Source organism: Chiloscyllium punctatum, chromosome 10 (assembly GCF_047496795.1).
Source record: "Chiloscyllium punctatum isolate Juve2018m chromosome 10, sChiPun1.3, whole genome shotgun sequence".
Taxonomy (NCBI): Eukaryota; Metazoa; Chordata; class Chondrichthyes; order Orectolobiformes; family Hemiscylliidae; genus Chiloscyllium; species Chiloscyllium punctatum.
In genome coordinates this window covers 86,525,981-86,540,994 of record NC_092748.1, presented here as the reverse complement: position 1 = coordinate 86,540,994, position 15,014 = coordinate 86,525,981, and the positions used below count along the sequence as shown (strand labels likewise).

Genomic DNA, 15,014 nt, shown 5'->3' with positions numbered 1-15,014 from the left:
TCCAAGCCACTCACCATCCTGACTTGGAAATAGATCATTGTTTCTTTATTGTCACTGGGTCAAAATTCTGGAATTCGCACCCTAAGGGCATTGCAGGTCAACCCACAGCAGGTGGACTGCAGCAGTTCAAGAAAGCAGATGGCCAGCATCTTAAGGGCAACTAGGATTGAGTAATAAATGCTAGCTAGCTAGCGATCCCACTTCCCACAAGTGAATAGAAACAAAAAAATACTGATCACTGTGGGGTGTAATTCAGGATCTATCACTAAAATCACCAAGATGCTTATAACTCTGAATGAGAGTGAATTTCCTTTTTGGCTGGAACCAAAAGGGGAGAACATAGAACAGTTCAGCACAGGAACGGGCTCTGGTCCATGATATTGTGCCAAACATGATGCCAATTGAAATTAATCCCTTCTGCCTGCCCTTGGTCCCTATCCCTCCATTCCTTGCAAATTCATGTGCTGATTTAAAAGTCTCTTAAATGCCCTTATTGTATCTGCCTCAACCATAACGCCTGGCAGTGCATTCCCTACTCCTACCACAATGTGAAAAAGAATTGCTCCTTTGAACTTTCCCCCTCTCACCTTAAATGCATGGCCCCTGGTATTAGACATTTCAACTCTGGGGGGGAAAAAAGATTTTGACCATCAACCCTGTCTACACATCTCATAATTCTATAGACTTCTATCAAGTCTCCTGTCAGCCTTCGTCATCCCAGAGAATACAACCTGAAGCTTTCTAGCCTCCTTTTATACCTCATACCCTCTAATCCAGGCAGCATCCTGGTAAACCTCTTCTGCATCCTCTCCAAAGCCTTCACATCCATCCTGTAATGGGGCGATCAGAATTGAATGCAATACTCTAATTGTGGCTAAATAAGCTTGCCATATGCCTTCTTTCCCATCCTATCTATTTGCATGGCCACTTTCAGGGAGCTGTGGACTTGCACCCCAAGATCCAAAACGGGGACGTGAGATAGCTTTGGCAAATAGAATTGGAGAATCCAAAGGGTTTTTACATATATTAAGGACAAAAGGGTAACTAGGGAGAGAATAGGGCCCCTCAAAGATCAGCAAGGTGGCCTTTGTGTGGAGCCACAGAAAATGGGGAGATATTAAATGAATATTTTGCATCAGTATTTACTGTGGAAAAGGATATGGAAGATATAGACTGTAGGGAAATAGATGGTGACATCTTGCAAAATGTCCATATTACAGAGGAGGAAGTGCTGGATGTCTTGAAATGGTTAAAGGTGGATAAATCTCCAGGACCTGATCAGGTGTACCCGAGAACTCTGTGAGAAGCTAGAGAAGTGATTGCTGGGCCTCTTGCTGAGATATTTGTATCATCGATAGTCACAGGTGAGGTGCCAGACGACTGGAGGTTGGCAAACATGCCACTGTTTAAGCAGGGTGGTAAAGACAAGCCAGGGAACTGTAGACCGGTGAGCCTGACTTCGGTGGTGGGCAAGTTGTTGGAGGGAATCCTGAGGGACAGGATGTACATGTATTTGGAAAGGCAAGGACTGATTAGGGATAGTCAACATGGCTTTGTGCGTGGGAAGTCATGTCTGCCAAACTTGATTGAGTTTTTTGAAGAAGTAACGGAGAGAATTGATGAGGGCAGAGCAGTAGATGTGATCGATATGGATTTCAGTAAGGCGTTTGACAAGGTTCCCCATGGGAGACTGATTAGCAAGGTTAGATCTCATGGAATACAGGGAGAACTAGCCATTTGGATACAGAACTGGCTCAAAGATAGAAGACAGAGGATGGTGGTGAGGGTTGTTTTTCAGACTGGAGCCCTGTGACCAGTGGAGTGCCACAAGGATCGGTGCTGGGCCCTCTACTTTTTGTCATTTACATAAATGATTTGGATGTGAGCATAAGAGGTACAGTTAATAAATTTGCAGATGACACCAAAATTGGAGGATTAGGGGATAGCGAAGAGGGTTACCTCAGATCACAACAGGATCTTGAACAGATGGGCCAATGGGCTGAGAAGTGGCAGATGGAGTTTAATTCAGATAAATGCGAGGTACTGCGTTTTGGGAAAGCAAATTTTAGCAGGACTTATACACTTAATGGTAAGGTCCTAGGAAGTGTTGCTGAACAGAGACCTTGGAGTGCAGGTTCATAGCTCCTTGAAAGTGAAATCGCAGGTAAATAGGATCGTGAGGGCAGCATTTGGTATGTTTTCCTTTATTGGTCAGAGTATTGAGTACAGGAGTTGGGAGGTCATGTTACGGTTGTACAGGACATTGGTTAGGCCACTTGGAATATTGCATGCAATTCTGGTCTCCTTCCTATCGTAAAGATGTTGTGAAACTTGAAAGGGTTCAGAAAAGATTTACAAGGATGTTGGCATGGTTGGAGGATCTGAGCTATAGGGAGAGGCTGAACAGGCAGGGCTGTTTTCCCTGGAGCGTCAGAGGCTGAGGGGTGACCTTTATAGAGGTCTACAAAATTATGAGGGGCATGGATAGGATAAGTAGACAAAGTCTTTTCCCTGGGGTCAGGGAGTCCCGAACTAGAGAGCATAGGTTTAGGGTGAGAGGGGAAAGATATAAAAGAGACCTAAGGGGCAATTTTTTCACGCAGAGGGTGATAAGTGTATGGAATGAGCTGCCAGAGGATGTTGTGGAGGCTGGTACAATTGCAACATTTAAGAGGCATTTGGATGGGTATATGAATAGGAAGGGTTTGGAGGGATATGGGCCGGGTGCTGGCAGGTGGGACTAGATTGGGTCGCATGGACGGGTTGGACTGAAGGGTCTGTTTCCATGCTGTACATCTGACTCTATATGACTCTCCTATATATCTATGCTGTCAGGGTCCTGCCATTAACTGTAAATTGTCTTAAAATTTGATCTCCCAAAGTGCAGCACTTCACACTTACCCGGATTAAACTCTATTTGCTATTTTTCTGCCTGTGTCCGCAACTAATCTGTATCCTGTTGTATCTTTTGACAATTTTCTGCACTATCCACAACTGCACCGATCTTTATATCGTATGCAAACTTACTAACCCACCCATCGACATTTTCATCCAAGTCATTTTATATATGTCACAAACAGCAGAGGTCCCAGTAGGGATCCCTATGGAACACCATGATTCACAGACCTCCAGCCTGAAAAACATCTTCAACCACTATCTTTTGACTTCTATGGGTAAGCCAATTCTGAATTCACGTAGCCAAGTCACCGTGGGTCACATCTATCTCAATCTTCTGGATGAGCTTACCTTGAGAGACCTTATCGAAAGCCTTACTAAAATCCATGTTGACAACATCCACTGCACTACCCCCATCAAGAAAAGATGCATAATTCTGCGTATGTCTGACAGAAGTGAGGGTGGAATCCTGTTGAGGTAGTGGAGGTCCTGCTTGCAGGCTGAGGGCCAATGAAGGACTATGCTACCTTTTCATTAGGCAGTGTTGAGGTGACCAACCGGTCTATCCCATGAAACAAGACCCTGGGAGTAGTAGCTTTGCCAATTAGAAACCAGTTGTCATGGTACTTTGCAGCATCATTGTGTCTGCTGAGTGACCCAAGGTCACAGGGTAATAAATGTGAGGGAGGAATTTGCAGGTGAAATGATGGTAATTGTTAGCAGGGGTTAGTCTTATGGTTCTTTTGCTTTGAAGCACTGAATGCCTGTGATCAAGGGACCTTCACCACCCCCAACCCAAGAGAGGTGTCAAATTGACTGCATAGTTTTTTTTTCTCTGCTGTCCATATTGCATAGCAGCAGGCCAGCTAACAGCTGGGTCAGTGCCAGAAGCAATAGAATGAGGTCCCTCATTGATCATTTAATTGCAGCAGAGGCAGTAATGTTGAACTTGGCCTTCATTCTGGTGGAGGAAGGAAGGCAGCAAGGTCAGGCATGCCAGCATTCTGCCTGATTACATGGAATAGAATCCACCTGGACAAAGCCAGTCCTTGCGGATCCAGAATTGCGTATTCTCCAAAGGCATCCTTGTGTCCCTATTGAAAATCAGCAGTCTTCCATCAGTTACGCAGTTGCAACTGGGCAGGGTTAGGGCAGGCAAAGCCACGTGGAAGATTGGAAGCAAAGAAATATGCAAGGAGAATTGGCCTTTTCTGTGCAATGTAGATAAATTTGGTTTGGAATTGTTTTGTTTCATTTTGGCGTTCATTTTTGTATCAAGGTCAACTGAACAAGTCAGCAACAAAAGGTGGAATGGTTGGTGAATAAGGAATTTGGGGATGCTGTTACTGAACTGGCTATTGATGGACATACCAGCCAGAAAGGGGCAGTCAAGCTTGTTTCCACTCTTCCCCTTTCTCCTGCTCCTCTGCTGCCTGGTGTATACCCTGAACTGGAAGCATCAGAGCAGAATAATTGCACGTTGAGTCCCTTGCACCCAGTCATACGGCTGTGGAATTTTAAACCACTGTTTCAGTCAGAGAGTGAGAAACTCGTTATGCTTTGTTTCAGAGAGATTTTTGTATGTTCAAATCAGACCTCATCTTGACTTTCAAACAGAGGTTAAGCTGGCCAGTTATAAGAAGAACCCAGGATATGTGCAAACACAATTTTTCCAGCACGCTTCAATGAAGTTAAAGTAGACAATCTAAACGGTCTCTGGAACAGAGAGTATTCACAACATTGTTCACTCCTACTTCAATGTTTCTGACCCTGTATCTAAACCAGTGGAGCAACTGACTGAATATTAGCTTGCACAGAAAGTTCTGTACCTTGATCCTATTGTTTGTTGGTGTTAATGCGGGTGTGGGCTAAATTGGAAAACTCTTTCAAAGGCTCCAGCAAACGTTCAAAAAGTAAAATGGCACCCTTCTGGGCTGCATTCCTTTATTTCTCTCATAGCTGTCGCTTTAATCAAAGATCACCCAGCTAATTTTTTTTCTCTACTTTTATCTCACTTACATCTACAAAAAGGCAGGTCTATTGAAAAAGAAGCATCAATTATTGTAAGACCATAAGACATAGGAGTGGAAGTAAGGCCATTCAGCCCATCGAGTCCACTCCGCCATTCAATCATGGCTGATGGGCATTTCAACTCCACTTACCCACATTCTCCCCGTAGCCCTTAATTCTTCGAGACAACAAGAACCTATCAATCTCTGCCTTGAAGACATTTAGCATCTCGGCCTCCACTGCACTCTGCGGCAATGAATTCCACAGGCCCACCACTCTCTGGCTGAAGAAATGTCTCCGCATTTCTGTTCTGAATTTACCCCGTCTAATTCTAAGGCTGTGTCCACGGGTCCTAGTCTCCTCACCTAACGGACATAATTTCCTAGCATCCACCCTCTCCAAGCCATGTATTATCTTGTAAGTTTCTATTAAGTCTCCCCTTAATCTTCTAAACTCCAATGAATACAATTCCAGGATCCTCAGCCGTTCCTCATATGTTAGACTAACCATTCCAGGGATCGTCCTGTGAAGCTCCGCTGGACATGTTCCAGTGCCAGAATGTCCTTCCTGAGGTGTGGGGACCAAAACGGGACACAGTACTCCAAATGGGGCCTAACCAGAGCTTTATAAAGTCTCAGTAGCACAATAGTGCTTTTATATTCCAACCCTCTTGAGATAAGTGACAACATTGCATTCGCTTTCTTAATCACGGACTCAACCTGCATGTTGACCTTTAGAGAATCCTCGACTAGCACTCCCAGATCCCTTTGTACTTTGGCTTTACGAATTTTCTCACTGTTTAGAAAGTAGTCTGTGCTTTTATTCTTTTTGCCAAAGTGCAAGACCTCGCATTTGTTCACGTTGAATTCCATCAGCCATTTCCTGGACCACTCTCCCAAACTGTCTAGATCCTTCTGTAGCCTCCCCAATTCCTCAGTACTACCTGCCTGTCCACCTAACTTCGTATCATCTGCAAACTTCGCTAGAATTCCCCCAGTCCCTTCATCCAGATCAGTAATATATAATGTGAACAGCTGCGGCCCCAACACTGAACCCTGCGGGACACCGCTCGTCACCGGCTGCCATTCCGAAAAAGAACCTTTTATCCCAACTCTCTGCCTTCTGACAGACAGCCAATCCTCAATCCATACCAGTAGCTCACCTCGAACACCATGGGCCCTCACCTTGCTCAGCAGCCTCCCTTGTAGCACCTTATCAAAGGCCTTTTGGAAGTCTAGGTAGACCACATCCACTGGGTTTCCCCGGTCTAACCTACTTGTCACCTCTTCAAAGAATACCAACAGATTTGTCAGGCATGACCTCCCCTTACTAAATCCATGTTGACTTGTTCTAATCAGACTCTGCTCTTCTAAGAATTTAGAAACCTCGTCCTTAATGATGGATTCTAGAATTTTACCAACAACTGAGGTTAGGCTAATTGGCCTATAATTTTCCATCTTTTGTCTTGATCCTTTCTTGAACAAGGGGGTTACAACAGTGATCTTCCAATCATCCGGGACTTTCCCTGACTCCAGTGACTCTTGAAAGATCTCAACCAATGCCTCCGCTATTTCCTTAGCCACCTCTCTCAGAACTCTAGGATGTATCTCATCGGGGCCAGGAGATTTATCAATTTTAAGACTTTTTAGCTTTTCTAGCACTATCTCTTTTGTCTTCCAACTCCTTCAGTGGGCAGGTGATCTGTCACACGTGGAGGAAAATAGAACTCATACCTTCAAGGCTTAACAAATACTAAGATGCACATAATTTTATGCTGACAATTTTTGCAAGGCATGTTCAAATATTCTGTGTTATTGTGATTAAAGAAATTGGCAGAAACCCTGCGAAAGAGGAATGACTGCAAAAATGTAAGGGGCACATGTTCTCTCTCATACTAACAATGCTGGAGAAATTCAGCAGGTAAGGCGGTAGCTAGGGAGAGTTTTGAGTTTGATATGAAAGTTCAGAATCAACAGCTACAGAACAGATTTGGCCCTTCTGGTTTATGCCTCAGGTAAAAATTACTCCCCATTTCCTTACCCAAGCTTAAAAAAATTCAAAATGTTACCTTTATGTTAGATCCTGACAACAGGCTTATGCTCCTGGAACAAAGTAGATAGGTAGATTTTTGTTTATCAGCGTTATTTTATTTCTAATTTTTCCATTTAATTGTACAGACGTGTGCCTTTGCTGCCTGATTTGTGAATGCTACTTGTTTGTTGGTTTTAAAAGGTCATCTGTGTGCAGTGACATCCTGTGTTATTTCCAGTATATACTGCACTGTTGTAAAGGATTCATTGTGAACCACTGGCCTGATATGCCAGATGTTTTTGCATACAAGGTCACATTTTGGTTCACAGTACGTACCAGATTGCAAATAGTAGCTGCATTTTGTTGAGAACATGAATAAAGAACTTTGCAGTCCGAGAACAGTCCAAGTTGTAACATGAAGGAGGATTTTGCCATTCCAAATGCTTTCATTATTTTTGATGGAAGCAAATTACTGCGGATGCTGGAATCTGAAACTAAAAGAGAAAATGCTGGAAAATCTCAGCAGGTCTGGCAACATCTGTAAGGAGAGAAAAGAACTTTGACAACGGGTCAGTTAGACTCAACGTCAGCTCTTTTATCTCCTTACAGATGCTGCCAGACCTGCTGAGATTTTCCAGCATTTTCTCTTTTCGTTTCATTATTTCTGATTGATCTTGGGATATGAATATTGGCATGAATGGTCAAATGGGCTCCTCCTGAGTTAGAAGGGCCATCATAGTACCATGTTGAATAGTATCAATTTAAAAATGTTTTCTCAGATTAATTTGTCAAGGTTTTCTGCTACTTTTTGTTTTTGCTTTTGCAGGTTTACTGTAGTGTATCAGTCTTCTTGAGGGGTTCTCCAGATATACGCACTTTTCCCAGGGATAGTGAACCGTTCTTTGCTGGGATTAAGGTGAATTAAATGTGTAATATTTAAAATGTATTCAAGTAATACTAAATGTATTGCTTAAAAAATCTGAATATCTTATTGTACACTGATATTAAAAGTAAAATATGCTATTCAGCAAATTTAACATTAGGTACAGAAGAAATATTCTGACATGTTTTATAGAAGTTACAGGGGATAGTGAGCACATCTGATGCATAAATAGCATCAGGGATGTTTTTATTCAGTCAAGCTGTGTAAAGGTAAGTCCCATCTTATGATATCACTTGCTACCATCAATCTCTGGTGGAAATGCTTGAGGTAGAATTTTACCTTAATCCTATTTCTGCTTGGAATTGCAAGGTCAGAGCAGAAGATCACTTGAAGAACAGGAAAAATAATGGGAGGGCTAATATTTCTGTTTCCATGCAATTTATATTGATTAAATCAATGCAGTTAATGTTGGAAAATATAGGAGACTACATGGTCACAGTTTCAGGATGAGGAAGTGATAATTTAGGACGAAGATGAGGAGAGAGCTCTTCATTTAAAGGATTATGAATCTTTTGTATTCTGTGTCAGAGAACTATAGATCCTTTGTCAATGAGTATGTTTAAGAAACCTATTCCCGCTGCAATTAATACATTTGTGTGTTCTGAGATAGCAAAGGGCCACACCATGGAGAGATTTGGAGACAAAGATGAGGAATTTTCAATTGAGGGCATGACTTAACAAATCCAAGTATATTTTCCCCAGAATTGTAAAAGTATTTACATGAGAAAAGGAGGAGGTTGTACAAGATGTGTATATGAATTCTGAACATGGTTTCTCAGCACTTGCAGGCAACTGCTGGAAATCATACATAGTTTAGCAGTGCTGAACATTCAGCTAGGGGGTATTCAGTGTCAGGCCATGGTCATTCCCTATCAGGAGGTTCTGGGCCAATTCTCTAGGGCCTAGCATTGGATCTGTTGAAGTGGCACCACAAGGTGTAGACAATATATTTTACTACCCCAGTCTATGGGTGACATGGTGACTCAGTGGTTAGCACTGCTGCCTTACAGTGCCAGGGACCCAGATTCAATTCCAGCCTCGGGTGACTGTCTGTGTGGAGTTTGTACATTCTTCCCATGTCTGCGTGGGTTTCCTCCCGTAGTTCAAAGATGTGCAGGTCAGGTGAGTTGGCAATTCTAAATTGCCCATAGTGTTCAGTGCATTAGTCAGAAGGAAATGGTTCTGGGTGGATTACTCTTTAGAGGGTCGGTGTTGACTTGTTGCACTGAAGGGCCTGTTTCCACACTGTAGGGAATCTAATCTATGGGAGGTAGGTAATTGTCTATCTTATCACTATCTTCTTCAATACTCCATTTTTTACAGAAATGGTTGCTAAAACATTATCAAGTTGCAAGATGATTTTTAGCATCTAAAAGCCATTAAACTTAACAAATCCAAACAAATTTAAGTGTCAACCCCATATTCTATAGCTACCAAAATAAAGCTACAACTTAAATATTTTATTTCTTAGGGCATCTTATTTTAGTAAAGATATCAAGGTCGTGAACAGGATACAGAAGAGAATTCATAAGATATTGTACATGCAACACTTTTTTTCAGTTATGAGCAGAGACTAGAGAAATTAGATTTATTAAAATATTTAATGTTCAACAGCAATCTAATAGAGGTTCTGAATTATAAGAGGTTTTGATAAAATAATTCTTGAGAAACTTTACATTGGTTGGCGAGTTGGTAGTTCGAACTCAGAATCATTAAGAAAAAAGGAACTAGTCAGGACAAAGTTACTAAAGTAAGACTCATGAGATATATTTTCAACTTATTCTTGTTTTCAGGTTCCTCATAAGTTTTACCCCTCCCTATCACTGTAATCTTGCCAGCTCTACAGCTTTCTGAGATCTCTGTGCTCTTCCAATGCTAGCCTCTTACACTTATATTACAGTCACTCCAGCACCATTCCAGTCAGTCTAAACTCCAAAAATCCCCTCTGAGCACCTCTACTTTTCTACCTTCTTACTTCTATTGAAGTATTCTTTAACATAGTAATGTAAAAATAGAAGCAGGAGTAGGTCATTAAAGGCTATAATATAGGTTAAGGTAAAAATGTTTAGACAAAAATAAGTTAATACTGGACAGTCAACATGGTTTTGTCATGAGTAGGTCATATCTAGCAAGTTTAATTGAATTCTTTGAGGTGACACAGGCAGTGGATGTTGTATATTTGGACTTTCAGAAAGCATTTGATATGGTGCCTCATGATAGGTTGGCGAGCAAATTAGAAATGTTTGGGATTGCTGGGTCTCTGGCAGCATGGCTTAGAAGGTGGCCAAAAAGTAGGAAATAGAGGGTAGGTATAAACAAGTCAAAAAGAATAGGTATATATCGGCATTTCTCAGATTTGAGATGGGTTCAAAGTGCTATTCCCCAGGGATTGATTTTGGGACCCTTGCTTTTTCTGATTTATATAAAAGATTTGGAGATGGATGTCGAGGACAAAATCTCTAAAATTGCACAAGATATTAAGCTGGAGTCGGATGAAGGATCTGTTTCTGTGCTGTATGACTCCTATGATTTAGAGACAATAGTCAATTGTGAGGACGATGCTGACCGATTTCAGAGGGGCATTGACAACTTGGCCAAATGACTGATAAATTTCAGTGCAGAGAAACATGAGGTAATGCATTTTGATTGAAGAAACACAAAGAGAATACAGGCTAGATGGTACAACAATTTTGACAGAGTAAAGCAAGATATTCTGTTTCCACGAGTTGGTATGTCAGTAATTGGGGTTACAATTTCAAGATTATCAACAAGAGAGCAAGGAGTGAGATGAGGAGAAACATCTTTACTCCAAGTTGTGAGGATTTGGAATGGACTGGGAGAGTGTCGGAGGTGGACTGCATATAAGGTTTCAAAAGAGAGCTGGATATATATATAAAAGTTTAAAAAAAAATTTGTGGATGCTGGAAAGCAGAAACAAAGACAGGAATTTTAGGAAAATCTCAGTACATCTGCCAGACTTGTTCAGTTTTTCCAGCAATTTATATTTTTGTTATATATCTGGAAATGATGAATTTAGGAGGCTATGGAGATAGGGCTGGACAATGAGACCAACTGGCTAGCTCTTTTGGGAGTTAATACGGACACAATAGGTCAAGTGGCCTCCTTTAGTCCTGTAAAATTCTGTGATTCTATTAGGCTCTTCAATCCTGCTCCTCCACCATCCAACTCCGTACCCTCTTCCTGCATTCTCCCCATATCCTTTGATCCCTTTAGCTCTAAGAAGTCTTAACTCCTTCAATATTCTGGCCTCATTTGCTTTCTATGGGAGAGAATTTCACAGGCTCATCACTCTCTCTGGGTGAAGATATTTCTCCTGATCTCAGTCCAAAATGACTGACCTCATACCCCTAGTTCTCGACTCTCCAATTCTTAGATACAATCTTCCTGCATTTACACTGTTTCATCCTGTTGGGATTTTATAAATTCCATAATATTGTGATTATAAATTTTATAAATGACGTTCCACACACCCCTCCCCAACCCCTTATTCTTAACTCCAGTGAATATAGATCTAACCAGTTCAGTATCTCTTCGTACATCAGTCCAGCCATCTCCGGAATCAGTCTGGTAAATCTTTATTGAACTCCCTCCAAGGTCAGAACATCTTTCTTCAGCTAAGGAGACAAACTCTACTCTCAATACCCCAGATGTGGTCTTACCAAGGCTCTATACAGTTGTAGCAAGACATCCCTCCTCCTGTACTCAAATCTTCTTGCGATGCAGGCCAACAGATCATTTGTTACCTTCATTGCCTGTGATATCTGTGTTCTTATTTTTTTCAGCAACTGGTGTGCAAGGACCCCTGGTCTCGTTGCATCTCCTCTTCCCAATTTATTGCCAGTCAGATAATGTACCTGCTTTTGCCACCAAACCTCACATTTATCCATATTTACCTACCTTTTAAACCAAATTGTTTAAACAACTTTCATCCTTGTAATTTCTTACAGGACTTGGTATCAAATGTCCAGTTTGATAATATTTCTATGAAAGGCCGCGGAATGTATTAATACATGAGTAGTGTTTCATGAGTTCAAGTTGTTGCTGTTGACAAACTTAATCTCATAAAGTTGCTCCTGGAATGAATGTTAAGAGCTTTTAAAAATATACTTTTGGAAATTGTCTCTGAAGTAATTAACTGGGAAACAGATGGTCTTCGTAATCAGTAATGAGGGATATTTACAACTGGAATGACTTGTAATGTTTTCACTGGAACAATTTTTTCACACACTTTGCCTTTTAAAAACTCTTTCTTTCAAACAGTTTGACCCAGTGTCTTTGCAAATCAGAGAAGATGGCAAAGCACATACTTTGTTGATCCAAAGTACGATTCCTATCGCTTGTCTGGAAGAAGGACAGAATGTAAACAGTTGTAAAATAACATTGCAACTCACTATCAATGACTCAGGTAAGACTTGAGTTTGTAAATGAATTTTAAGGATTGTACATTTGTATGTCACGCCTTATAAACATTGATGAAGCCAATCAAGCATGGCTACTAATTTAAAATAGAAAAATTACTAGATGTTGTGTGCCCAGATTTTAAAATCAAAAACACATTGTTTTATATTGTGTTTTTATTAAGTAATACACTTCCTTTTTTTTGTTGTTTCCGATATCACATACCTACCCCCGCCTTTGGCAGAAATGGCTAACTCATTCTCTTTGCTGATAAACTGAAATGATAAAAACTGAGTCTGAAAAATCAAATATACACTGAGTATTTTGTGCTGATTTTCATTTCCCAGGGAATATGTATTTTAAATAGGTGTTAACAAAAGTATTTCTGTCCGGACAACATCATTTAATATTTTAAAGCTCACTTGCTTTCTCTGAAAACACTGAAATGACTTTGTGGATTTAATAACTTGCAAATAAAAACTCATTTATTTTAATCCAATACAGAAGTTCAGACATTACTTTAGGATTAAAACATCAAATAGCTGCATAAAAATAATATAATACTTCACAATATGCATCTATGACAGCAGCGAAATAGCAGAAATGTTATCTGCTCTGGTAATAATAATATACAAATCTCCAAAATCTGTTAGTTTGAAATAAACATGCTAACCAATTTGTTGAAATAATCGATGATGAAATTTCATAGAAACATATGAAGCTCTGAGATGATGATGATTGCACAGGATAATTTTCAGCCGTTGTCCATTAGGGACTTTGGGTAACGTAGCATTGTTTAAATGAGACAGTGAGTTAGTAATCTGCTCCCATCCCCCAGTCAATATTTTACTGAAACTGTCCACTCATGACTGGTTCCTTTAATCTGGTATAATGTTCTTTTTATTCCTTTAGTCCTTCCAACTATAGTTTATTTGGCGAACGACTAATGACAGTGAAGAGTGGAGGTCTGAATACCATTTTCTGAAATTACAACTTGAAAGTCGATAGTTGAAAACATAAATAAAACAAAACCCATATCTTCAAATTATCAAATGAATGTGACGATTATTATAATCACTTAGCGATTTAGAAATGATATTAGAATTAGCTTGTTTGGATTTACGATGTTTCATCGTTTCCAAATCTGAAGGTATTCCGCAGGATGGGAAGCCATTAAAATGTGTGGTAAGAAAGCAAAGCCCTTGGTGGTATTCCTCAAGAGTGTTTATAAATCAGTTCTCATTTACAAGCAAGAAACACTGACAGCTGAGATCACTCGGCGGACAGCACTATTTAATTTGTGCCAGAAAATAAGCACAAGCATATTGGCTCAAAGGCAAAAAAGTATAATTTACTGAAATGAGCACTTTGGCAGTTAGCTTCTTCTGCATCTCAGCCAGAAATAGCAAACTCCAGTAATCCCTGTTCCTATTCCATGATGATATTCACCGCAGCAAATTATGTTTTGCAAAATCAACATTAAATATGCTTTTCAAGCCTGACAATTTGGTTTGCAATCACATCTGTTGCCTTCTAACTTTGCTGCACTCTGTATTTAAAGGAACAGAGCTGTTAAATTTGAAATACATCTGTTACACTGGTGTTGCTATAGCCGACTCCAGCTGAATAAGTATCTGATTTCAAGCAAGGAGTCCCATTGTTTCAAATCACATCCAGTTCACTGCCACTCTGTAGAATTCCAGATCCAATCGTGGAAATTGCATTTAAATTTTTAAAACTGATCTCAATTTTTACTTTTAGTACCCAGAACATTATGTAACAAATAGAATAAATGATCTGCCAAGGTTTTGCGTTTTGAAAAACCAAGCCCTTTGTGCAAAATGATTTTTAGCCACCGCTCCGGTATTGTTTAGATTGAGTTGCTAAACGCATGATTACCTAGACTGTGAAACAAGGGTTTAACCGCAGTTTACACAAATCTGGTTCGGCAAATACTCATCCAAGCATAAATGTCCTGGCAAAGAATCCTGCAGGCCTGCTACCCAAACACAACAGCTGGAAAGTGATGGAAAATCGAATGGCTGGAAGGCACCTGTTCAGCCCATGTAAGCATGTTGGGGCAAGGACGGTGTGACTGAGGTAGTTTAACTTCCCTTTGGGATCAGGGAAGGATCACTGAGCTCATCCCCTAAAATAATTAAATAGTTGAATTATAGACTAGAATGGATTCCCTACAGTGTGCACAGTTTGCTCTACTGAGACCTGAACAGCAATAAAAATTCAACATCAGTGAAAGGAATTTACATTTATGAAGAGCCTTTCGTAGTGTCAATATACCATAAAATTAGATTACATAGTGTGGAAACAGGCCCTTCGGCCCAACAAGTCCACACCGCCCCGCCGAAGCGCAACCCACCCATACCCCTACATTTAATCCTTACCTAACACTATGGGCAATTTAGCATGGCCAATTCACCTGACCTGCACATCTTTGGACTGTGGGAGGAAACCGGAGCACCCGGAGGAAACCCACGCAGACACTGGGAGGACGTGCAAGCTCCACACAGTTAGTCGCCTGAGGTGGGAATTGAACCTGGGTCTCTGGCGCTGTGAGGCAGCAATGCTAACCACTGTGCCACCGTGCTGCCGACAAATATTTTTGTAGTAAATTCAATTTTATCATATTTACTCGAATAAAGGGATATAGGAGTACAGTGAAAAGTATACAAAGTCACCATTCCTGGTACCATCTTAG

General features: G+C 40.7%; 1 protein-coding gene across 6 annotated transcripts in view; it reads left to right on the top strand.

Annotated features, from left to right (window-relative positions):
- The window catches only part of LOC140482362 (von Willebrand factor D and EGF domain-containing protein), a 303,821-nt gene that overhangs the window by 104,142 nt on the left and 184,665 nt on the right, over nucleotides 1-15,014 (top strand). For all 6 annotated transcript variants that reach the window (XM_072579721.1, XM_072579723.1, XM_072579720.1 and 3 more), the window contains 2 exons: nucleotides 7,763-7,852; nucleotides 12,161-12,305. In XM_072579721.1, the coding sequence (XP_072435822.1) occupies nucleotides 7,763-7,852; nucleotides 12,161-12,305 (235 nt within the window). The remainder of the gene's footprint in view (nucleotides 1-7,762; nucleotides 7,853-12,160; nucleotides 12,306-15,014) is intronic.